The sequence below is a fragment of the Urocitellus parryii genome, chromosome 9, assembly GCF_045843805.1.
Source record: "Urocitellus parryii isolate mUroPar1 chromosome 9, mUroPar1.hap1, whole genome shotgun sequence".
NCBI classification, from domain to species: Eukaryota; Metazoa; Chordata; class Mammalia; order Rodentia; family Sciuridae; genus Urocitellus; species Urocitellus parryii.
The window spans coordinates 137,677,731-137,705,276 of NC_135539.1; the positions used below are offsets into that span (position 1 = coordinate 137,677,731).

General features: G+C 34.5%; 1 protein-coding gene and 1 non-coding gene across 5 annotated transcripts in view; both read left to right on the forward strand.

Moving 5' to 3' along the window:
• Nucleotides 1-27,546, forward strand: part of Cop1 (COP1 E3 ubiquitin ligase) — a 172,574-nt gene that overhangs the window by 142,851 nt on the left and 2,177 nt on the right. For all 4 annotated transcript variants that reach the window (XM_026388476.2, XM_026388479.2, XM_026388477.2 and 1 more), the window contains one exon: nucleotides 27,273-27,317. In XM_026388476.2, the coding sequence (XP_026244261.1) occupies nucleotides 27,273-27,317 (45 nt within the window). The remainder of the gene's footprint in view (nucleotides 1-27,272; nucleotides 27,318-27,546) is intronic.
• LOC113182574 (small Cajal body-specific RNA 3) lies at nucleotides 8,657-8,797 on the forward strand. Its single transcript, XR_003300753.1, has one exon.

Here is a 27,546-nt window from a genome sequence, read left to right on the forward strand (position 1 = left end):
AATTTTTGTAACCTTTAACATCTCACTTTGCTTCACTAGACACACTGTCTAATAGAGTTGTTCTAAAACTCAGATTTTTAGCTGTGAACAAACATTTTAACCTACTTAATGTCATTTTCACAAAAGGTACATGTGTCGTATTCAGAACAGACAGTTGTAGAGAAGGATTCTACATTTGTTAATGCATAGTTAAGAGAAAATAACTTCATAAAAGTTTCTATTAATGCACACATAATCTCACAAATAGAAATCAAGACCAGGTAAATAAGATTATAGAGACATCTTTTTTTTCTTTAATCATTTAAGCATATTAAGTGTTTATGAAAAGAAAATTTGAATTATATATGTATATATATAATCAGTTATATTTAAAAGTGAGATTATGCTCAGAAATATGAATTTCTACCTTAGGACAAATAGAAAAAAAGAACATATTTAACTTTTAACATGAGCTTCATAAGCTTTATAGAAAGTATTGTTGAGATTAAGTATTTCTAATTTGAAATAATAGGAGTGCGACGATAGTTTGTGTATGATTTAATTTAATTAATGGATTGGAATATGGATTTGAAGTCCTGGCGATAAGAGATTGTTTTATTAATTTAATCTATTTGCTCTCTCTATCCAGTCACTATTAAAAATATGTATTTTTTTATTTAGAGCAAGTTTGATACTGTACAAAATAACATGATTTGCTAGTGTATGGGTTTTTTCTTATCTTTATTTTGTTTATTTTTTCGAACCCAGTGCCTCACATGTGTGAGGCAAGCGCTCTGCCACTGAGCCACAATATAAATTTTATCTCACAATTTTTAGGGGAATAGAAGTATTTTTGCTTCTTTTCCTTATAAATATGCATGTGTGTATGTATGCATATATTCAAAACCCATATGAGTCCAATAGTTGAAAACTGTAGTATTCAGTGTTGCCAAAACACTTAATTTTTACTATCTAACTTTATTTCCTTCTCTTCATCCTCCATTCTTTTTCTCCTTGAAAATGTTTTAGACATTCTACAGTTAAACATATCATGTGAAAAGAGTGACAGATAATTTCTATTCACTCTAGTGTCGTTTATTTTAACTCCTTTGGGAGAAAAGCCAATAATATCATCTATGTGGGAAGAACATTAATGGTCCAGCATTTGAAATGAAATGTTAATGCACAAAGAGCATCTAACAGATGTCTTTGTCTTTGCATTCCCCTGATTATTACCACTATTTTACCACTCCTTTTAAAACACACATACACACACAGTTGAGAAACATGGTAACATGTACTTAAGACATAAACTAACCTTTTAATTTTTAAAAATATTTTTAGTTGTCGATGGACCTTTTATTTATTTATATGCAGTGCTGAGAATCGAACCCAGTGCCTCATGCATGCTAGACAAGCATTCTACCTACCACTGAGCTACAACCCCAAGCCTCCTTTAATTTTAATGTTGACCCATTTCATAAATTTTTAATAACTTTCCCTTGAGGTATCTGTTTAACCTTAGAGTTATTTTGGAAATTTTATCTTTCTATAAATCTTGAATGCATTAAATCCTATGCCTCCTTCCACTATTTGATGGTTTCATCATCCCCTGCCATTTTTCTTAATAGTTCCAGGCTTATATATATTGTTTAAAGCCTATCATTGATGCCCCAGTGATTACAGAATAACATTTAAGCTTTTTTATGTGACCTTTTATGTGCCTTCATCACACTACCACCTGCTTCTCCAGCATGGTCATGTCTCACTTGCATAGGAACATCTGACACTCTGGCAACATTGAACTGAGTTTATATCTTCAAATACTGTGCTGTTTTATTGTGTTTACATCTTTGTGCCTTTGATCTTACTGCTAACTGTGCCAAGGCACCCTTTTTTTGTTGCTCTTCTTTGTTGCTTATGATGTGCCAATAGGCTGGTAGTCCTATAAGTACAGTATTGAGTTTTGTAGCCACAGAAATATTTAGTGTTGTTCATTAGGTATATGACTACCATTAGATTGGCAATTTTGGCCATCGTAGGAATCATTTTATCACTGGGTATAGTGGTGCATGCCAGTAATCCCAGTGACTTCTGGAGGCTGAGATAGGAGGATCACTAGTTCAAGACCAACCTGGGCAACTTAATGAGGACCTTGTCAAAACATAAAAAATAAAACCCCCAGTTTAAAAAAAAAAAAAGGAAGGGAAGGAGGGAATCATTTATATCACATATCTAATGGGGGTGTCTTTAAAACTTTTGAACACATGCTGACAGGGAAATCCTGCTTAACAGAGCAGCCTGTTATATTTTTCAATAATTCTACCTCTTGCTAAGTTGTCCCAGAAGAATAGGGCTAATCTCTTCTCTCCATTCACCTGGTAAACGTTGTATCCACATAATGGGTAATGTTTGGTAGTTTGTAGTTCCACATGGTCTCAACGTTCTCTGAATTCAATGTTATGGTGATAATTCACTCTTTATCTCTATTTTACTTGAATCCTCTGGGGTATAATGTCAACTTGGAAAATTAGCCACTGAAGACTAGAGTCTTACAAATTTGTTTTCAAAATTGTATCATACAAAATTATACTGATTTCAGACATTTTATTATCATGGACTAATTTAGAATATGAGAATAAGATAATGAAAGAAAAGATAATTTATACATAAACTGTATTTGTATGGGTATTAACCCATACAAATGGTTTCCCGTTCTTTCTTATTTTAAATTCTCATAGGTTTTCATTTGTGAAGTTAATTTTTCCACTACATTGCCATTAAGACTATGTAATTCAAATTCTAATATTATAGTATTTTCAAAAATTTATGTAGAATCATAAAAGTTTTTTTTAAATAAAAATAAGCTTTATATGCACTCATTCTCAACTAAACTCAAAAGCCTCCTAAGGTTAAAAACCCTTGTCTTTTATTTATTGCTATTCTCTGGTAAATGATTTGGTAAATGGGTACTCAGTTTAAAAAATTAAAAAAAATTAAGTGAATGAATCTTCTCTACTTCCCTCTCACCTGCCCCCTCACCGAAAGCAAAAATATGCAGATTTCTCTTTCCTATTATGCAGTATTTGTAGACAGCTTTCAACATCTAGACTAGTGTTTTTCAAAAATATAGTCTGCTGATGATCTACTTCAGACTTAATAATTATCTGATATACATATTAAAATTCAAATTTCTAAACCCTAAACTTATTAAATCAGAGTTTCTGAAGTTAAAACCAATGGGAGCCGGGCACAGTGGCACATGCCTCAAATCCCACCAACTCAGGAGGCTGAGACAGGAGGATCATAAATTTGAGGCCAGCCTCAACATCTTAGTAAGACCCTGTGTCAAAATAAATAAAAAGAATTGGGGATGTGGCTCAGTGGTAAAGAGCCCCTGGGTTTTAAAAAAAAAAATTTAAAGGGACCTCCTTTTCATTGTTATTATGGAACTCATAATTCCCTTCTTTTGCTTTATGAAAGTGCCTCAAATTACATGGGAGGCAAAGGTCCTGTCCATGTCCATCCAGTCTTGAGCCCATCTGTGAAAATGTACAGGGCCAATAGTGTTCCCATCTGGGAAGAGAAAATGCCAAAGTGTTTCCAACAATGACCTCTACAGGCCTAGTCTTCCTTTCATAGGATTTACTAGATAATGTCACAGACTCTTCAGAGAACCACATCAGGGGGGCTCTCCATGGTCTGTTTATCACATTAAAGATATGAGACCAAATTCAAGAGAGATATCAGATAATTGGCTGGGATTCTTATTCGTCTACTCGGGCAAAAACAAAGGCTGGAAATTCTGGTGCTGTTTGTAGTAAACCAGGATCTTAAAGCTGAGTCAAAGATCTGTTTCCTAAAAGGCACTACATCCTGATATTTAATCAGCCAAGTTCAACCAAACATTTACCAGTATATTATAAAGGATGCAACTCAGGATGGCTACATGGAAGAGATGCATTGTATTAGTGTGCTTTCTGTAGCTGTCACAAAATACATGAGAAAATGAACTTACAGGAGGAAAGATTTATCTTGACTCCTGCTTTTAGAGGTTTCAGTCTATGGTTGATTGGCTGCCGTGTTTCTGGTGAGGCAGAACATCATGACAGAAGGGCATAGTGAAGCAGAGCTGTTCACCTTATGACAACTGGGAAGCAAGAGACAGAAAAAGAAGGGTCAGGGAACAAAACATTCCCTTCAAAGGGAGCTGCTTACTTCTTACTAACTTTATCTGCCCCACCTCCTAATAGCCCATTTATTAGTGGAATTATCAATGGGCTAATCCATTGATGAGGATTTTAATAATCATTAACCCTCATAACCCAATCATTTCCCAAAAGCCCCACCTCTGAACACTGCTGTATTGGGGAATCAAGCTTTCAACACATGAGCCTCTGAGAGACATTTCAGACTCTGTGCTCTATCCTGTAACATGCATAGAGCCTCCATGCCCTCTTTGGTTGTGCCACTCTCTGAAAACCCCAATCTGTTCACCAGTGTGGAAGTTTCCTGTGTTAGCTCACTTTCTACTACTCTGTAAATATACCTAATAGTTAAATTTAAAAGAGGAAAACCTTATTTGGCTCACAGGTTTAGAGGTTTCAGTCCATGGTTTGTTAGCCCATCACTTTTGGGCTTATAGCAGTATAGCACATCATGGCAGGAACATGTGGTAGAAAAATCTGCTCACCTCATGGCGAAAAAGGACCAGTGTCCCACACCCCCAGTGACCTAATGCCCTCCCACTAGGCCCCACCTTCAAAAGTTTCCACAGCTGCTGGTAGAACCATGCTGGTGATCAGGCCTTTGACACAAGTCTTTGGAAGACATTTTAGATTAAAACTGTAGCACTTCCTGTGGGAATGTAAACCAGGAAATCATGAATGTGGTTAAAATAAAGCAAGAACAGTTGTATTTGGGTACAAAATAGATTTGTAAGTCAGGAACACAGGCTCGCTCGGTTAGACTAAAAGAAAATGGACTTGGGCTTGTATTAAGTCCAGTAATTGGAAACTGACACAAATAGGAGTGATTGTAAATTCTGCAGTTCAATTGGAATATCCAAGCCAAGAGAGCAAAACTGTTCACTCTTGATATTTCTCAAACCTTACAAGGTAATGTTAGATTCCAGAAAATTGTTCTCCCTGTGTAAACAGTTGCCAATATCATGTCCACGTGGAAATTTACCCCATCAGTAAAATTTCTAAGACTTAGGAAAGGATTTTTCTCTTTTTTAGTAATCTGCAGCCATTTTGATTTTGTTACCAGTCATCATATATGTTTTCATCAGCTTTCCATCACTATTCTGAAATACACTAGATAATTAACTTGCAAAGAAAAAAGGCTTATTTAGGCTCACAGTTTTAGAGGTTCCAGTCTGTGACATAGTTAACTGCTTTGGACCTCTTGTGGATGTGTTAGATGGCCATTGTGGAAAGCTTATGATGGAGCAAATTGCCCACCTAATGTCCAAGAAGATAAAAGAGAAAGAGGAAGGGACTGGAGTTCCACTGTCCGCTTCAAGAGACCAGCAGTAAGGACCTCCCTGTAGGCTCCTCCTCCCAAAGATTCCAATTCCTTTCAGCAGTTGCCACCTGGGGACCAGACCTCTAACACAAGAGCCTTGGATCAGACAGTCAAGATCCAAACTACAGCAATATGTAATAATATGCTATAAAATAACTTTTTGAGCTTGTTTCTCAATGTGCATTTGCTTAATATTGTTCATTTAACACATTAAATTTTATCTGATTAATTAAATTTTCATAGACCCAAATGACAAAAAAGAAGCACTTGCTCTAAAGCTATAAATATAGCAAGTAAGGTCAATTTAAAACAAGCAGTAGGCTCTTTGGTATTCTATTCTGCATGATAAAAAGAAACTTATTACAAAATGTTATTCTTTTGATTTTTTTATTTTCACATTTGATATATTAGCATCTTTGTTTCCTTCTGCCTTTGTCATTGTTAAGTCATTTAAGCCTTAAAGTCTAGAATTATTGCATCTCTGTATTTTCTAATTATTCAACAAATAGCAATAATGCTTTCTTTAAAATATTTCTTTATTTGTTCTTTTTTCTTTGCTTTCTCGTCTTCCCATGCATGTTCCTTCCCTCAAATTATTTCCAACCACTTTATGTCCCCTTCAGACTGTCTTTGTGTGCTCCTACCAAACATCCTTCATCTTTATAGAGAGAAAACATTGCTGTTGTGTAACTTCATTGACCTCAAGTCATTCAGAAAACTTTCCTTTTTTTGGTGCCCAGGATTGAACCTAGGGCCTTGTGCATTTGAGGCAAGCACTCTACCAACTGAGCTATATCCCCAGCCCCTCTGAAAACTTTCTTGCAAATTCAACATTTGCATCTAACTCTAGGTTGTACACAGGCTGCCATTAAAAATTAGAGGAAATTTTGATAAATGTTATTACACAAGCTTGGCAATTATTTCACCTCTTTCACTTCAGAGAATTTTAACTAATTTTAAAATTAAATTTAAAATGTGTCCACCCTCCTCATTAAATACTGTCCTTTAGAAAACCCAAAACCAATAGAAAAAAAATTTTTCAAAGCTCAAATTTCAAATAGTAATTAATTAGGAAGTCAGCCTTTACAATTCCCATTCATACAATTCCCATTTCTGCTGCTAACTTGTATTCATATTGTTATTCAGAATATATCTATATTGCCTTGCCCTCTTACTTCTGCTCTTTTAAGTTCTGTTGTCCTTCCCAAACACAATCCCTGTTTTTCTATTCCTCCTTTAAACACTTGATCTTCTTCATTTATGACTTCTCATAGTTGCTGATGTAGCTATAGTATGCACTTTACCAGCTAGCTGCCATTCAGATATTCTTTAATAATTGTCAGTTGTACATCATTGGTGTTGCCCCATTTACATTTCTTGCTTCCATTTTGAGAACAAAAATATACTAGCAGCTACCAAAGTGAGAGTCACTTATTTTTTTTAGGAAATTTAAATAGAATTAAGATCACATCTAAGTATTATTTTTACATGTTTTATCACTTTCATAAAATCGTAAATATGCTGAATAGAATGATACACTAGATTGATTCTAATGATTGTTGCTTGAGATAACTGTCCTTTAAGTTATAAACAAATTTAGGTTATTGTATATTTAGTAAGAATAGCTCCCGTTTATTTGGTGTATCCAGCCAGTTACTTTTTTTAGGAAGGTGCTGTAGGGAAGAATAGATTTTTTTTTTTCTTACCCATTACTGGGTTCATGGTTGAAACCCACATAATAAAACAGGTTAATGAGAGAAAAATGTCAAGCTATTTAATAGATCTTTATAATACAGGAACCTTCAGAAATGAAGACTTAAAGAAACAGGTAAATTTGTATATTTTTATTCTTAGGTTTGATGAAGAGAGAGATAGCCCTGGAGCTGTATATTTGAATGACAAAATGATGTGACTTAATAGTAATAAAATAGGAGCAATATAGCATGGCCTGTTGATTCAAATTCTTCGCTGGGGCCCTATATCCTCAGATATATGGACATTTCTTTTCTCTGGGTAAAGGGTGGGCACCTCTGCAAGAAAGGTCTTCTGACCTGGACCTGCTTCAGAGGAAAGTCTGAGGATGCTTTTATGGTTTGCTTCATGCAAGAAGGGCAGGAGGTCAGTGAGAACTTCCCACGTCTGCTCTTTCCTTAAATGGCAAGGTGCAATATTTTGGAGTAGGGAATTCTGCACCTCATTAGTGTCCTACTCTGTCTTCTTGTTTGTTTGTTTGTTTTTTATTTATATATGACAGCAGAATGCATTACAATTTTTATTACACATATAGAGCACAATTTTTCATACCTCTGGTTGTATACACATATATTTATACCAGTTCGTGTCATCACATTCCACCATCATTAATAACCCCACTCCCCCTTCCTTCCCCTACTGTGTTTTCTTGAATACATACAAAGACTCAGGTATCTAAGATGATCTCTTTTATAGATGAAAAATTTGAGTCTTTAAAAGGAGTAAGTAGTTATGCAGTAGAACCAAATTGTTGATCCAAGTATTTATTTCGTAAATTCATCGCTTTTTCTACTTTCACTAGGTATCCCTAAAATAGTACAAAACTATAAATAGCTAGCTGTATCAGTAGTCTAGAGGAAATTTGCAAAATCACCCTTAGAAATAAACAGTTCTGTGTTCAGAGGCTCTTTTTAATATTCATCAGCAGCACAGTCTTTTTTTTCCCTATCTTCTATGTCATTCTAAGCATATTGTTCTCAAGCCTTATTCAGGATATCCAGGGACCAGAGATTCTGACAGGTGACGCAGGTCAAAGTTGTCTGGAGGTAATATTTGAGTTCTGTGTAGCAGGAATAATTATATTGACTAGGGCTGCTTAGAGAGAAGACTTTGGAAAGCATAGGAATGCAGGAGGATATGGTGAATACATGTGTTTTTGTGTGTGGTAGTCCTTCTTTACGTGTTCTGTGGGTAACCTTTTCTCTATACAAATCACTTTGACTTTGTATACTAAAGTGTCTTTTTAATAGTTCTTTCTTATCTGAATCTCGTTTTTTTTTCAAACTTGTTTGATGTATTAACGTGTATTTAAATGAAAATTCTATGTAGTTAAAAAATTGGAACATGAATAGCCAAATAACAAAAGTCAAGTCATCATATAATAAAACACACCAAAAATGGAAGCTGCAGGAACCAACCATGTAGACAAATGAAAAACTCCCCTTTGTCTACAGTTTGCAGCAGTCCTACATAAACATGGAGGTCTCTGTCTGACTTAAGTCAGCTGGCTAAGTCTGATCGTTCCCCTCCATACAACTTGAAAACTATCACTGTATACTGCTTTCCTGGCCATTTGGTTTAGTATCTCTGCCAGGTAAATAAATGAGATTATTGAAAAAATAGGCAACCAAGTAAAGTTATTTCTGCATCATTTTAATTATTTTGAGATATTTTATGTTTTTTGAAAGTAGGTATTACTACTTACTTATTTAAGGAACCTACAGTCAGGAAGTGGAATGAGCATAGAAATATTTTTCTTATGGACCGGATTGACTTATAAGTAAAGGTTATAAGTAATCATCTAAAACTGATTTATATGTAGAACAGCTGATTAGAGGTAGCTTTCATGAAATTTTTCACTAAATTTTTTTTTAACCAAGAAAGTAAATTTTTTTCCAAAATACATTTTATGTCATCTTTTAAGTCTAACCACAGTTCAAAGAAATGACCATTTCTAAGAAAAGCTGGATACAAGTGTTTGGATATGAGGTGTCGTCCAAAAGCTCTTATTAATGCAGGAATATTCAGAGGCAAAATGATTAGATTATGAGAGCTGTAAAATGTGATTGGTCCCTCCCAGTTTGAATGGACTGATTGATTATAGGCAGGTAGAACATGACTAGAGGAGGTGTGTCACTGAGGGCAAGGGTACATCTTTCTCTAGGGCATCTTCTTCTCTCCCCCTCCCCTTCTCTCTACCCTCTTTCATAATCTGCTTCCTGATCCACTATGAGCTAAGTAGTGTTCCTCTACTGGACCCTTCACCCCATGAGGTTCTGTCCTACCTGGGGCCCAGAGCAGTAGTCAGCCCTCTATGTTCTGAGTCCTGAAACTGTGAGCCCCAAAGAAACTTTTCCTCCTCTAAGTAGTTGTTCTCAGGTGTTTTGGTCACAGCAAGCAAAAGCTGACTAAAACACCAAGTATTTACTTCTTGGTACTGAATTTGAAATCTTGTTTTTTCAGACTGTGTTCTGCTAAGTTGATGAGGGGAGGTGTAAGGATAGGAGCTAAATGGCCTTTCTAATGCACTGAGGTGTGATACGTAGCAGATAAGTTCCTGCTAGTTTTATCTAGAATTAATTATATGAAAATCCTTGTTTATGATTCTGAAACACCCATATTTCTTACCCTGAGTAGTTTTTGCACCATACAGTTGTAATGTGAGTAGCTTTATTTTTCTAGGCTCATTAAAAATTCCTAGTTTACTCTGTTCTTTATTTCAGTGAACCTTATCAGATTTTCTACTCACTGCATTTATTTTTTTCTGTGTTTTTGAATAATAAAATTAAAATCTACATCCAAGACCCTTCACTAAAATGACCTCTAAATATCAGCAACTTAAATATTATGTAAGTGTAATTCAAAGGAAAATTATGCCTTATGACCAAAATGATCTTAACTTATGTTTACAAATATATTTGAGTAGTATCTTCACCACTGTTGTTACTTTCTAGAATGCCTCAGTGAAGAAAAAGAAATATAGTATTTTCCCTTTGTTTCTTATTTCTTAAATCCTTTTGCAGTGCTTTTCTTTTTTGAGTCTCCTTGCTACCATGCCCTTCAGTTTGTTCTCACATGGAACTGGATGTGTATTTCTTCACCCTTTCTGGCCAAATCTTAGCTATGTGCCTCTCAGCTATCTTCTCCACAAACCCCACTGAAATTATTATGTAAAGTCTACTCAAATCAGATATGTGAATATAGGAACCAAATGTTCCTCATATATGTAACAAATCAGAGTTAATGACTTTCATCAGAGGAGAGCCTATTTGAAAGTAAAGTGTTTGGCACACTGTACCAAAGCCATTATTTACATGGCCTGCTCTGCTTTATGGTTTGTGGGAGCTTCAGGCTTTGATCCTCACAAAATGAACTTTAAATCTTATGATAATATAGAGATGGTTGTTTATTATTATATTTACCATTATGCTTATTATTATAATTAAGAGAGCAAAAGAAACCATAGCTACTTTTATGGGGAAGGAATAATTATAAGCTAAAATCAGGGACAATTAGGTATGTAAGTAGTACAGTTATACCAGTTTTTATGATAGGTTTCTATCTGTACCTGTTAAAAATTTTTAACACCCATCTCTGAGAACACCTTGTGTCATGCATACTATAATTATGAATGCAAGTTTCTCTGAGACCCAAATAAAAACAAGAAGTCTTAACAGGAGGAAAAAAAGAAAAAGATGAAGGGCAGAAAGGAAATGGGACAGAATCTGGTTATTCTGGTAGAGGTAGATTCTCCATTGAGGTAGGTCTTCCTTTTCCTTTCTATGTGTGTGTTTATGTCTGTCTGTCTACACACACACTTCATTCTGAAGTAACAGGTGTGCATTTCAACTGTTTTGAAATCTTTACATTTTTAAGGTATTCAGTTAGCCTTTCAAAACATTAAACTCGTAGATGCCCTATAAAAAAACAGAGCTTGGGCTGGGGTTATGGCTCAGCAGTAGAGCTCTCTCCTCAGATGTGCGAGGTCCTTGGTTTGATCCTCAGCACCATATAAAAATAAATAGATAAAATAAAGATTATGTTCAACTTCCACTAAAAAATAAATATTAAAAACAAAACAAAGCTCACTAGACTAACCTATATGATATGTCCATTTATCTAGAGAGAACTGCCCATACCAAATTATTTTTAAAGAATGTTGAGGGATTTTTTTTTTTTTTTTTGAGGGTGGGAATACCAGAGATTGAATGCAGAGGCACTTAACTACTGAGCCATATTCCCAGCTCTTTTTTATTTTTATTTTGAGATAAGATCTTACTAAGTTGTTTTGGTCCATGCTAAATTGCTGAGGCTGGCTTTGAACTTGATCCTCCTGCCTTAGCCTCCATCCTAAGCCTCTGGGATTACAGGTGTGCACACCACATCCAGCAAGAATGCTAATTTTATGTTTATTTAGTAGAGATAAATTCCAATGATAAAATTCAGGAGCTTGTGGTTTATGTTTATTTTCATGATTATATTATGCCTAGACATAACATCAGTTTGCCATAAAGGATCTGTTTCACCTTGTCTTAGAATGATGTAAAAAGTCTTCAGTAAGAACTATTTACATTGTTTATTCAGGAAAATCTTTAAAATTTTGGAATTGAAGATATTATAAGGCACCAAATCTAGAAATCCTTTTGATTAGCAGTGTAAATCAATTTTCCCACTTGTTAGATTTATTGTAAGAGCAGATATTTGTCTGAAATTCAGTCAAAAAAATGGAAGTATAATAATTTACTAAAAGAAGGATTCTTGCTGGGATTGTGGGTCAGTGGTAGAGCACTCACCTAGCATGTACAAGGCTTGATCCTCAGTAACACATAAAAATAAATAAATAAAATGGAGGTATTGTGTTCAACTACAACTAAAAAAAAATGTATATATGTGTGTGTGTGATTATATAAAATAATCCATTCTACCAAAGATTGTGACTTACCCATTTTATTCATAATCATCTTGATAGTTTAAAATGAGAAGGGATTCATATCATCCTAAGCAGGGATACCTAAGTTGAAAGGGAAGAGAGAATTTGTGTTTAAAGGATGCTTTTGAAAGTGTTCCCTTATGATTAAAAAGAACTCCAGGATCCAGGATCTCAAATTGGAATGGGAGAGGGGAGCTAAATCCTATATTCTGACTATGAACACTTCCTACTACTTGGTTCTGTGGCCGAGCCCTTTCTTTAAGTGATAGCCCCTAAATCATACAGAGATAAATAAAAATTCAAATTTTGCATATTTAATAAAGCACTTAGGAATTTAGCTGTATGAACTTTGACATATAGTGTGTGAGAACTGAGGCACTCTTGCACATGTTAAATACTTGTCTCAGACTCCTTTCTTCTGTTCCCATTTAGTAAATTCATGTGCCCAGACATGTGATAAGCTCCCTCAGTCAATATTATACAAACCAGCACTAGTGTATTTATCAGACTACACAAGTAGATTCCTGGCTTTGCTATTCCTTAGCTGAGTATATGAATTTGGAGAAGTTATTTAATCTCATTGGATAGTTGTGCAGATTAAGTGAAATAATCCAGTAAATCTCTAGCCAAAGTAACTGGCTTAAAAGTGTTCAATAAATGGTTATGATAATGTCAGAAATTTTGAGACAGACCCTTACCATGTTGCTCAGACTGATATCAAACTTGTGTGCAGAGGTGATCCTCCCATTTCAACATCCCAGGTAACTGGGGCTACAGGGTATCTTTTCCTAATATATCTTTAAGATAGTGAAATGAGACATAAAGTTCATTTATTGTCTGTCTTCAAACAACTAATACATACTTCAAACAACTAATTACATCTTTTTAGAATGCATGGAGGGCTAACCATAATAACGCTTTAGAGTAAATGGGAAAAACCTCTTTTTGATAGATTATGGTTTTTTTCTTCAGCATATTTAAATATACTTTTTCCAGGTCAATTCTGGAAAACCACATACTGAAAGAAGGGTCAGGGACAAAAACTGTTGAGCTTATGAATAGCATTCCTTCAAAACCTTTGAAGATCATCTTGGAATCTTTGTTTAAATATCGTTATATAGATTTTCACATGCTGTCCACATTCAGTCTAGCTTTATAATTGTATAAAGGCAAACTTTTGTTCACACAGGGGACTCTTTTGATTAATCAAAGCCCAACAAAAATGTATTTAACTCTAAGATCCAAAAACAATTAAAAACATGACTTTTCTAAAAAGAAGATCTACTATAAAGTGGTTTTAACAAAAAAATGATTTTGCATGTCAGCAAATCAACTACAGCTTAGTATGATGAAGCATCAAAATGTCAGAAGCTTGAGTACTTTCTCTTCTGAATTTAAGTCAGAGGGTAAGAGAGGTAAGCACCTGAAGGTTTGGGGATGTTACGAAGTAAATAAAAGGGACTGATGGAATTGGATATTTGAATATTGTCACTTAAAGCATTGATCTAAGAAAAATTGTTAAGAATCTACATATTATATCTGTATCTGTTCTAAAGAGAAGTGATGTGGATGTTCATAAGGCAGCTGTGGATCATTCATAAAAAGAACAACTGAGCCAGGTGCAGTGGCACACACCAGTAATCCTAGCAGTTAGGGAGGCTGAGACAGGAGGATTGGGAGTTCAGGCCAGCCTCAGCAAAAAGTGAGGTGCTAAGCAACTCAATGAGACCCTGTCTCTAAATAAAATACAAAATAAGGCTGGGGATGTGGCTCAGTGGTCGAGTACCCCCGAGTTCAATCCATGGTACACCCCCCTCCCCCCCCCCAAAAAAAAAAAAAAACACAGCCAAAAGGGAAAATTGATTTGAAAGTATTCTTTGGCTGCAAGAGGATCCTGAGTAAACAGTGTATTTGTACACACCATCCATGAACTACATGAGGAGAAAAATCGTTTTAATTTTCAGGATGCAGTTGAAGTACAAATACTAATACCCTTTTACCTCTTCCACTTCAGAGAGAAAAAAAATTAGCGAAAACCCATACTTTTGTGTTTATAACTTTGATATGAAAAAAGCTTAAAGTGGCTATGACACAAATCATCACTCCAACTTAACACTCTCCTAAGCCAGGTGTGGTGGCACATCCCTGCAGTCTCAGCATTGTGTTGGCTGAGGCCTGAGAATCACAAGTTTGCCTCAGAGATAGATCTAAGTTTCTTACATGTAAAGCACTCCTTTTTCAATCCCCAGTAACATCCCCACCACTGGCCAAAAAAATAAATAAATAAAAAATAGCATACTTTTTTTCTGGCAATGAGAAAACCAGAAATCTATTTTCATAAAGAAAGTAAATGGCTTTGTCCAAATAGGACAAGAATCTCAATGGAGAGACTGTTATAGAATTGACAGTTATAATGTAGATTGTGAATTTTTCTTGTTTGAAGCCAACTTATCTCAAATACATTTACTTCTTTATTTAAAGAGAAATATTAAATTGAACTGTCTTCCTTGCTGTTCTCTATCCTCTAGGGATCTTTATTTGCAACCACTGTATGATGATGTTCAGAAGGATGTACCCTTTCACCAAACATATGTCTAAATGACTTAAGTAGATATACAGTTTTAACTTAGTGAACACCTGAAGAAGAATATTCAGGGCTTTTAAGGCAAACTGTTGAAGACTGAACTGCTTACATTAATTTTCACTGGCCAACTTAACTACATTTTTTGCTTTTTTTAAAAAGAATTATCACTAGTATTTCAGTGTATTTTATATTCCTCATGTCTCTAACAGTGTTCTGTGTGTTACTTTTAAGAGGAAATACAAGGTTAAAGATTATAATCTTCAGAGAGTTTGTCTTACTTTGTTTTATGACACAAACTAGAAACTTGTTTAGGAGAAAATATTGGTGATTTTTTTTTTTGAGGTCCTTGTGTGGCAGGTTAGAGCTTTTAAAACACTAAGCATAGAGGGTGATGCATATATCATTTATATCTTCTGTCAGAGGATAATGATCTGGTTAGTGCTGGAGCCAGGTTGCCATATTGCTTCCTGTTGCCGTCATGTATAAGCTGTGGATGACTTACTTAAGTAGATATTAAGTAACTTTGCATGAGTTACTTAACCTTTCTGTGCCTCAGAAAGGTTTCTATTCTATGAAATTAGAGTAGTATTTTCCATATAATGAAATGGATGGTAGTACATGCTTGTAACCCCAGGTACTGGGGAATCTGAGGAAGAAGCATCACATGTTTAAAGCAAGCCTAGGCCACTTAGCCAGACAGAGGGAGAGGCACTTTCTTCTGTGGACATTAGATAGCTCCCAATGCTTACTGGGCTGGAAATTGAAATTGCTAAATAAGAATACTATAGCAGTAGCTAGCCTGCATTGTAATGAGAGAAGATTAAAAATAGAGTCCATTATGTAGTTATTAAGTAGTTGAGTAACTTTTTTTTTTCCATATTTAGTTTCCTTTTAGGAAATAACAGAAAATACTTACATGTAACATCTATCTTTTTTAAAATGTAAAGGTTGGACCCACATTACAATTTTTTATTTAAAGATGTAAATTTTGAACTGTATTTGAGGATGTAATTATAATCTCCCACCTCCTAGTACACAAAATTTTATTTTGCTTTTCTAGAATTTAACTTGTTTAACTTAATATGTGAATTTAAAAGTTTTATTAAAAGATAAGATTAAAGAAGATAACTCTAGGTACCTGGAGAGGCAAATGTGAGGTGATAGATACATCATTGAAGGAATGGAACACTGGAAGGGAGGAAAATTCTCCTCTGCCCACTTAGATTCTCTGGGTATGCAAAATAAACTCACAGCAGATTGATTAAACAACATACAAGTTTATTTGATGTTCATAGTTTTTATATGGCACCAGGAATAGTAGAAGGAGCTTTATAGAGACAATTTAAAAATCCAGAGAATGTCTTAAGTTTCAAGGCTTTTAAGCCATGTGGACAAAAGAGGACAGAATTGACAAGAGAGGGACTTTGAGCTTCTAAGGACAAAAAAAATGTAGGAAGGCAAGTATATGAGAAACTAATGATAGTTAAGGGCTAATTAGTAAGGTTGGTTTGTGTAGACTTTTGGTGCCATCATATCTCCAGTGATAAGAGTGCCATCCCTTTCCTGGCATGATAAGTGTCTGGGGGTGTGGGATAGAAGTATATACCTTCACAAACGGAATTTGTGATCGGTTTTCAAGCAGATAGAAAGAAGGTAGAGAGTTTGTCCCTTGTATGCTTTTCTCCGTACCTTCCACTAAAAATAATCCTAATGCCAGGCTGGCATATTTTTGGGTGGAATATTCTGATCTCCTAGAACATCAGAGAAAAACTAATTCTTATCTCCTTGCATAAAGACAGCCGCTAACTTCTTATTATCCATAAATAAAATTCTAACTCTGGTATGGTACAGTTTTTTATGCTTACCCCACCTACCAATCCCATCTGATCATCTAGTATGCATACACTTACACAAGCTGCTTTCCAGTCACACAATTTCTCGTTATCCCAGAACCATTTTTTTTTAATTTATTTATTTATTTTTAGTTTTCGGTGGACACAACATCTTTATTATTTTCAAGCCTTTTTCATTTCTTCTGAAGGAAGATCACTCAGTTGCCCCTTGAAACTTCATATTTCTTAAAATACAAGAAGGTAGAAGCTGGGGATATATAGCTCAGTTGGTAGAGTGCTTGCCTCACATGCACTAAGGCCCTGGGTTCAATCCTGGGTACCAAATATATATACATATATATATATAATCAGTCTGTCTCCCCTGCTTGTCTGTAGTCTGAAGATCAAACTTGATGTCTTCTCTTCAGAACTCCAGTACACAGAACAGAACAGTGTCTTCTGTGTACTATCTACCCTAATGATGACTAGTTGGATGGTGATGGATGAATAAAATTGCTTAAAATTAATAAACTGTATGCCAAAGCCACAATAGTATCATATAGTATAATGATGAAATTTTATTATCTTTGTGAAATTAGTTGAAAAGTTATCTTATGTATTGGAATTCGAGAGAGAGAGAGAGAGCGAGCAAAATAATAGGATATCTGTAAGTAGATACATGAGAGGGATTTACTAGGGGAATTGGCTCATGAAATTATGGAGGCAGAAAGGTCCCACAATAGGCTGGGAAGGCCAGTAGCATGTCTCAGTCCAAATTCAAAGGCCAAAGAGCCAGAGAAGCCAGTAGTGTAACTGTCAGTGCAGGGCAGCAGGCCTAAGAATGTAGGGTTGGGAGTGGTGGACCAGGTATAAGTTCTGGAGCCTAAAGGCTAGAGAACTAGGAATTCTGATGTCTAAGGGCAGGAGAAGAAGGGGATCCCAGTTCCAGGAAGGAGAGTTGCTTTTCCTTTTCCTTTTTTTTTTTTTTTTTAATGCAGTCCCACAGCCAATTGGATGGTATTTTCAACATTGAGGGCATATCTTCTCTACTCTGACCACAGGCTCACACCAACATCCTCTTTCCAAATACCCTACACACTTTATCAACTCTCTAGGCATTTCTTAATCCAGCCAAGTTGATGTGTATAATTAATTTATTCTTACCATCTTGGAAGCCAAGGGAAGGCTTTTCTAGAGAAGTGTCTGTCAAGACCAGTTTCTAAAGGCTGAGGTAGTCCCTTTATAAAGTGACTTTATAATACAGACTTTATATAAAAGGCCCTTTATAATATAGACTTTTTTTTTAAGGTATTGAGAATCAAACCCAGGGTCTTGGTGCATGCTAGGCAAGCACTCTACCACTGAGCTGCATCCCAGCCCTCTTTTATTTTATTTTGAAACAGTGTCTCACTGAGTTGCTTAAGCTGATCTCGAACCGAGTTTGTCTTATTTTACTTAACATGATGGTCTCTAATTCTATCCATTTTCCTGCAAATGCTATAACTTAATTTTTTCTTTATGGCTGAATAAAACTCCATTGTGTATACATACCACATTTTCTTTATTCACTCATTGGTTGATGGACACTGAGGCTGGTTCCATAGTTTGGATATTGTGAACTGTACTGCTATAAACATGGGTATGCATGTACAACTGTAGTAAAATGACTTTAATTCTTCAGGATAAATACCGAGAAGTGGTATAGCTGGATCATATGGCAGTTCCAAGCCTAGTCTTTTGAGAAGTCTCCATACTGATTTCCATAGTAGTCGTACTAATTTACAGTCTCACCAACAGTGTAAAAGTGTTCTTTTTCTCCCCATCCTCTCCAGCATTTATTATTGTTTGTATTCTTGATGACCACCATTCTGATTGGGTTGAGGTGAAATCTCAGTGTAGCTTTGATTTGCATTTCCCTAAATACTAATGATGTTGAACATTTTTTCATGTATTTGTTGGCCATTTGTATTTCTTCTTTTGCCTATTATTGGGTTATTTGATTTTTTTTGGTGTAAAGTTTTTTTGAGTTCTTTCTATATTCTAGATATTAACCCTCTGTCAGAAGAGTAGCTAGCAAGGATTTTCTCCCATTTTGTGGGTTGTTTCTTCACATTCCTAATTGTTTCCTTTACTATATAAAGCTCTTATCAATTTTTGGAGTCAGAAAGATATGAGTTCAAAGCTCTAACATTTCCAAACTATGTCATCAAGGGCGAGTTACTCAAACTCTCTGAATCTTAATAAAGCTGGGATAAGAGAAATATTGTTATGGAGAAGCACGATACACACGGGCCTGAAATAAAGGATATATCTTACAAATGACTTTTCTTTTAGTGAAGGAAAGATGTTCTGAGCTCAGGTATTCAAGGAAAGCAAGCAAAGTAGCCCAAAGTGATCAAATGGGTAGGAAGAAAATCTGAAGATTATTATGCAGGCTAAAAGAATACTTTAAAAACCCAAACTGTCAAAAATCATGAAATAAAAAAGTTACTTGCTAATAATGTTATAGGTTATTTAACCTTAAAACCAATTCTATCTAATGATCTGCATTATAAAGCTGGGTGTGGTGGTATATAACCCTGGTTCTTGGGGACGTTGAGGTAGGAGACTCCAGGAGACTGGAGTGAGGTGATATGTTAGAGTAGTTTTGATTTGCATTTCTCTGATTGCTAGAGATGATGAGCATTTTTTCATATATTTGTTGATTGATTGTATATCCTTTTCTGAGAAGTTGTCTGTTCAGGTCCTTGGCACACTTGTTGATTGTGTTATTTGGGTTTTTTTTATTTAGTATGTTTGTATGAATATGTAATAACAAATCCCATTAATATGTACAACTATAATGCACCAATAAAAAATGTGGGGAAAAAGAAAATAATGGTATGTGGAGGGAAAGCTTTTTATATATTATGTTAAGAAATCAGAAAACATTGAAATTATGAATAATGACTTTTGGTTGGTTAAGTCCAATACTGGATTTAAAGTAAACATGAAATGCATATAAATATATATATATGTGTGTGTGTGTGTGTGTGTGTGTGTGTGTGTATGTGTATGGTTGAATTCTCTTTACTGGTATTTGATTAAGATTTTTTACATCTGTTTATAAAGGAAATTGGTCTTTTTTTTCATGTCTTTCTCTAGCTTTGATTCATAGACTGAAAATATTTCTTGCCCCTCAATTTAAAAATTTTTTTTCTTCTTTATATTAAGGAATTTGCATCTTTCACATTTGCATCTTTCACATAATTGTTCCTTTCATTACCTGTCACTTTTATTGGCATAAAGTTGTTCATAATATTTATCTCCTGATTATTGTTCTAATACCTGTAGCATATTTCATGATATCCCCTAATTTGTTCCTGATAGTAATTTATATTTTTCTTATCTTTTTGTAGAGGTTTATCAATTTTGTTGATTTTTTTTCCCCCAAAGAACTGGGTTTTTGTTTGATAATTTTTTTTTTAATATTTATTTTTTAGTATTTGGCGGACACAACATCTTTGTTGGTATGCAGTGCTGAGGATCGAACCCGGGCCGCACGCATGCCAGGCGAGCGCGCTACCGCTTGAGCCACATCCCCAGCCCCTTGTTTGATAATTTTTAATCTGTTTAGTCTATCTTATTGATAATCTGCTTTTTACTACAGCCATTTTTGTATGTATGTTGTGTGTGAATTGCTTTTTTCCTAGCTCTCTAAGGTGCAAGTTATTATATTATTAATATTAAAACTTTCTGCTTTACTAAACATTGAAAGTTATAATTTTCTAAGTATTGTTTTAACTGCATTACACAAATGTTGATGGTTTTGTTGTCTTTTTAGGCAAAATAGTTTCTCATTTTCCTTTAAGTTCTTATTTGACCTTTGAATTATTTGAAGTATGTTTTCCAAATTTTCAAATATCCAAGGATTTTTTACAGATTTTTTTTGTTATTGTTTTTTACTCTAGTGAAGTTTTATCAGAAAATATGCTTATATGATTTCACTCCTTTAAATTTACTGAAATGTGTTTTCTCTACATGGTCTGTCTTGATGACTTCTTCACATACACTTAAAGAGGATCTATATTTTGTCATGTTAGTAAAATATTTCTTTAAGTATTAATTTGATCAATTTGGTTTTGAAAATGAAGTCATGTATTTGATTTTTTCTGTCTACTTTTTGATTATTGAGAAGCATGTTAAAATCGACAAAAATTAGTATTGATTTATACTTAATTCAGTTGTATCCATTTTTGTTTCGTGCATTTTGAAGATCTGTTTTAAACATGTATGTATTTAAGAATATATGCACCTAGTTATATAATTATGAAATGTTATTATGTATCTCATATTTGTCATGAAATCCACTTTTTCTTATATCAGTATAGCCATTTCAGTTTTCTTGTGATTAGTCTTCACATGGTTTATCTTTTTTCTTTTACTTTATATCTATATTTTTATATTTAAAATGTGTTTCTTATGGATAGAATTGAGTTAGATCTTATTTCTATCCAGTCTTATGATCTCTGCATTTAATTACAGTATTTAAACCATTTACATTTAATTATCAATGTGGTTGGAATCATGTTTGTCATCTTACTTCTTTTTCTATTTGTCCTATCTGTTCTATGTTCCACTGACCCTTATTTCTTTTCTTTTCAAAATTATGTTTATAATTTAGTTGTCTTACTAGCTTATTAACTTTATTATTTCTTTTACATTATTACTGAGTTTTCTAAAGTTTATAATATTCATGTTGAAGTCTCTACATTCTATGCTTTGGATTATATTTTACCACAGTGTATAATGGAAAAGCCTTACAAAAATATGCTCCTGTTTTCCCTTTTTATCCTTGTGCTTTTGATATCATATTTTACTTCTGTAAACAATATGCTCCTATTTTCCCTTTTTATCCTTGTGCTTTTGATATCATATTTTACTTCTGTAAATATTATAATCACCATAATGCATTAGTATTATATTACATTTAGCTTAAGTAGTCAACTATTACTTACATTTACTTTAAGTAGTCAGTTACCTGTTAAGGAAATTTTAAAACAAACAAATATATTTTATATTCTCCTACATATTGACCATTTTCAGCAGTTTGCATCTCCTTTTTTATATATGAATTCTCATGTAATATTACATTCCTTCAGCTTTTAGAACTTTCTTTAATAATGTCTTATAGTATAGATCTGCTTGTAAAAAAATGATCTTAAGATTTGTTTTCTCTGAAAATGTTTTGTCTTCATTTTGAGATAATATGTCTAGATTGACAGCTCTCTCTTTTCATAATTTTAAAGACATCATCTTCTGGTTTATACTGCCTCTGATGCTAAATTGTTTCTTGTTCCTCTACATATAATTGTCTTTTTTCCTCTGGATATTTTCAAAAATTTGTTGTTTGTTTTCAGCCACGTAACTGATGTGCCTTGGTGTGGTATTTTTTTCTGTATGAAAATCGTTAAACTTCTAAGATATGTGGGTTTTTCAAATTTGCAAATTTGAAAAAATTTTATCTCATGTATTCATATACTTTTTCTTCACTCTTCTATTTGGGATTTTAATTATACATTGATTAGATTGCATATTGTCCTATATAGGCCATTAAAATGCTAATCTCTGTTTTTCCCCCAGTCTTTTTCCTCTGCTTCAGATTTGTTTTGTTTCCTGTTTGTCAAATATATTATTGTGTTATTCTCCATTATGTCATCTTTCTCCCTGGTTATGCCCATCCAATGAATTTCTCATTTCAAATACTGTACTTTTCAGGTAGATAGGTTCCATTTGGTTTTTATAACTATGCCTTCCATTGCTTTTCACATTAAATTCACTGTTTCCTTTAAACACTTGAAACATAATTATAATACCCTTGAAAATCCTCATGATATTTTTATTGTCTTTGTCATTACTTAATGTGTTTATTGATTTTTCTTTCATGGGTTTGTTTTGCCTTTTATATGCCTTGTTGTTAAATGTCTAAATTTTGTTGAATTCTTAGAAGTTCTGAAGTTTGTCCTGACAAAAAGTTATGTTTTTAAAATAAACTTGGTTCTTTGACCCTTGTTTTCTAGCTTTGTTGGGTAAATCCAAAGTAGCAATCAGGACACTTGCTATGAAGGACTAGATAGCAAATATTTCAGGTTGTATAGGCCATATGGTATATTATGGATCATTGACATTGCCACTACAGTGCAAAGGCAGCCATAGATAATATATATAAATAAATAATGATAGCTGTGTTCCATAAAAATTTAAATACATAAATACAGGCAGTGGCGTGGTATATATATATATATATATACAGCTATAGTTTGCTCTCTTTAGATTTAAAGAAGCATTTACTTTACATTTAGCTTAACCCTACTAAATTCAGCGACTCAAGGGACTTTGCTGAGTGCCCAGTGCTAGTCTATGAGGTCTTTTCGCTCTGGCTGGCACTCAACACTTGAATATCTCTCAGTCCTTTGTGAACTCTGGAATTTGATAATGTTATGCATTCCCAATATTCATGTTTTCTGTATTTATTGTTATTTTCTCAGCCTTGTAGTTTCACCCTAATGTAGAGTTTATTATGTGGACACAGAGTCAAAGGGACCCCTAACCAAATTGCCAGAGTGCTACTTCTTTGTAGCTTCCTCCTCTGTGGTACTTTTGCCTTACAAATTCTACCTGTCCCAAGTCTCTGTCTCCTCAAGTCATTAAACCCACTGTTTTGCTCAAACTCCTCTCTATTCTGTTTGGATTCCCCTTCTTTACTTTGTGGTCCAGAAATTACCTCCCAGCAGAAAGCAAAGGTGATGGTAAGACACCTCACTTATTTCTCTTCTCTTGGAAACTAGAGCCCTGCCGTTCAGTATTACCAGACACATTTTGTTCAGGTTTTTAGTTTATAGTAAGAGAACAAATCCAGTTTATTTAATTTGAAATAGCTAGAAATAGAAGTTGTTTTTATTTACATATCATAGGCTTAAAATATAATATAGATGTTTATGCCTATAATAAAACTTACACTTAAAATCAATTATATCTGTCTCCAGAAATAAATTCTCCAATTGCAAACTAAGCAGATAATTATTATTTTTCAACCTGCTCAGGATTTTAACATTGCCTATAATGGCTCTTCCGCAAGCACACCACTAAAAAGGAAACTGTTCTACTAGATGCAGATTTGTTAGTTTAAGTTAGTTCACTGTCAGTGGCATTATAAGCAAGGTGGTTTATGTTGGTATATGTGATTTTTGTTTTTATAAAAGACCTGCTCACTTTTCCATTGTCTTTTCTTAATTGCTTCATATTAAGAGAAAATAGAAGATACTTTATTAGTTTAGCTGTGAGGAGAGTTTGGCAGTAGAACTACTAAAAAAAAGAATATATTTACTTTAGGTTCTGCATAGCAGACTACAGCTAGCAATTACCAGCCATCCAAAATGCACAGGATTCATTCAGAACTTCTAACTGTAGTAACCTGTACATATCACTGCCAGACCTCTATAAAATAGCTTGTTTTATTTTCCTGTTGCATGCAAAAATTAATTTATCTTAAGCTAATATCTGACGGCCTGACAGTTTAGTTCTAAATTATTTTTTTGTAATTACATGGTCTCTTGAGAGAGGAGGAATACTGAGATGTGCAAAGCTATTATTTTTCTTTTCTTTGTAAATTCAGTTAGTTTTGAATGTTTATGAGAATTCTTAGAACACTATGTCATTTGTGTCAGCCCTAGAAGATCATTTGAACTAGGCAGTCAGTTCATATGTTGGCTTTTTTCTAAATGAGGTATTTGGGTTGGAGATGTGACTGAGTGGTGAGCACTTGCCTAGCATACACAAAGCCCTCGGTTCAGTCCCCAGCACAACAAGAAAAGGAATGGATATAGATATAGAGATATATAGTTAAACAAGCTATTTCTCTTTCTCCACAAGTGAAAGTGTTAAGAGTAACCCTCTAATAGCATCAAACATGACTATTAATGCTATAGTTTACCGGTGACAAGTCCTTGCTTCCCTGAATGCTGAAGTATAATACCTGAGAAGCAGGCAGAGGCAAGTTTAGAGTGAAAAGTAGAAGCTTTATTAAAGGCCAGCAGAAAGAACTTTTTCCCAGAGGAAGATGGGGACCCAAATCTATGGAAGGATGAGGTCTTCCCTTTTTTTATAGCTAAGGTCTTCTTTCAGCTTTCCCACACTCAGTCTTTTGTTTCCCTTTATCTTACAGTGATAGAATGCAGGTGGGAAGGCCCAAAAGGTGGGAGATAGGAGGGCTGAAGGAATAATCTGGGCAGGAAGGGCCTGGGGCAGCTTTTGATTAGCATTTCCCTGTTTGCTGGGAGCTGCTTCTTTAACAGTTCCTTAGAATGGGTTCCCAGGCCTTGGGGACACTAACATTTCAATTTCCCCAAGTGCTACTCTGGTTTCCTAGACTCCATTCTCTATAATGGCCTCCATTTTGTTTATCTTACTCTTTATTAGACCCGATTTACCTAACTACACTAACTACCTATCTTTAAATCTGGCTTCAGTGCTAGGGTTACAAAAAGAAAGGGTTTCTTCATAGTGGGTAGTTATCAGAAGTCTTCTTTTCTTTAGTGTAGTAGAGACTTTAGACCTCTCCTCTGTGATTATCTAGATAAATTACATTTTTTATATGGAGCCTAATCTTATACCGTAAGATAATACAGATCAAGCATCACTAATCCAAAAAATCTAAACTCTGAAGCTTTTTGAACACCAATAAGTGCTCTATAAAATTACCTTCAGACTGTGTGTGTCTATAAGGTTTATATCTAATGTAAATGAATTTCATGTTTAGACTGGTCCCATTTACAAGATATCTTATGTGTAGGCAGATATTTCAAAATCCAAGTCACTTCTGGTCTCAACTCTTTCAGATAAGGGATATTCAACCTTTACCAAGTTTTCCTTCCACCAGAAATCATTTTTGAATTATGTTATTTATAATCCCTGTATTGGGCAGAAATGGGTACCCTGCTACCATCAAATGAGTCCTCATCTTTATCAGGTTTTGCTATCCTCCTCCTTTGTATTAAAAAGTGACTAGAACATAAATGGCAGAAAGAGATGAAGCTTTTGATTGTCACGTTGTCATGATGTTTTGTGTTCACTTAACAGAGGGAACAATGCGTGATAGCATATAGTGGTGGCAGCTCCTGGCAATAGCTTTCTTGGAAACTGGAATCTTCTTAAATAGCAACAAGACTGATTAGTGCTATTTTTGACCTCATTTCTGGATGATTTTTAAGGGAGAATCATTTTTCTGAGTCTGTAGTGGCAGTTTCAAAGCACAGCTTTAAGTTTTTGTTAGAAAGAAATTCCATACAGTTCCTCTTTTTGCAGGCTTCTGAGTCAACCATAGAAATTCTGCTTTCTCACTAGCTCAGAGTGAGTTAAATTTCCTAAGGAGACCCCAAACTTTCTCCAACCACTTTCTAAATTGAGATCACCTGAAACCTCCAATATGGAAGTACTGATTCTATTAAATCCCTGAGACAGTCTGTAATTCCCCAAAGAGGACATGTAAACTAACTCCAATTGTGATTTCTAAAAGTATTCTAATTTCACCCAAAATTCTGGGATAATAGAAAAACTTGTCTTTCCTTATATGCCTATAGTAACAAGATGAGCAATTTTCAAAAGTAGCTTTACTAAAAATAAAAAAAAAAGTAAGGTGGTTTAAAATTCCTGTACCATATTAAGGAAATAAAATTGTTAACTAGGCTGAAGTAACTTTTCCAGCATTTGGACCAAAAGCTTTTTTCTCTGCATCACTTGGTCCTGAAGCCTGAAGGATATTCAGGTTGATCCCATGCTTCATTGAAATTGAACCACTATTTCTCATAGTTACCATCATATTTGGTCTTTCTGTCAACCACATGACCCCTCTGGCAGTCTTGAGTCTGTTCACCCCTCAGCTCTCTATCCTGGAGAGCAAAAGACCCTTCCAAATTCCAGAGCCCTATTAGATGCCCCATTTCTAACAGAAGGATGACACAACTCTTCCTGCTTTCTGAGATTCTTCCTTGATGAATCATTCTAGACCATTCCTTTTCCTGCCTTTCCTACTTTCCAGAGAAATGTTTTCCCCCTAAGGTATAGAATATGAAAAAATACTTCAGGACATAAATTCTCACTCAGTTAATCACCAAGGCTATTAATAATGTGTATTGATGATAGAATATTTTTTAAAAGATAGTCTTTTTTTCTCAAGACAAGCATTCCCATTTTCTTGTTTTCTTAATTATAAATGTTTTTTCATAGAGACTTGTGCCAAAGTTATTGGCAGCATTTACATCAGTTACTGGTATTGAATGGTGAAAATGAATGAAGGAGGAATGTTTTGGGAAAGCAGTTGCTCATTTTTTTTTCCTAAAGTCATTTGTATTTTATCTCATTTTTTGTTTTTCTTGGCTTCTTTCCATTGGCTGTCCTTTTCCCTTTTATTTTTCTTTATATTAAAAACTTTTCTTCTCCTGGCTTTTTAAAATTAAAACTTAATTCTCAAAATATGTGGTTTTATGTTTAAAACTCCATAGTTAAAAGCATATTAAAAATTGGCTCTCCACTCTAGATTCTATTGGTAGCTTAGGGTGAAGTGAAGAAAGAAGGATGAAGAAGAAATCATTCTCTTGACTGTACTTTAAAAGTTTTTGTTCTTTTCCAGGAGTCCAATGTGCTGATTGCTGCTAACAGTCAGGGTACAATTAAGGTAAGGTATTTTATAGATCTCCATTTTTAAACTCAGATCCATTTTTAGACTATAAAAAGATCATGGAAATATACAGTTGTAGTGAACCTTATAGGTCATTTCAGATTATGGGTCTCTGTCTCCTTGTAAATGGCTTGATTGAAGGGGAAAGAAAGAGCTTGCAGCTGTGGAGATGGTAGTACTTGTAGAGGTTTATGAATGCTGGATGGATTGATAGATGGTCAGATGA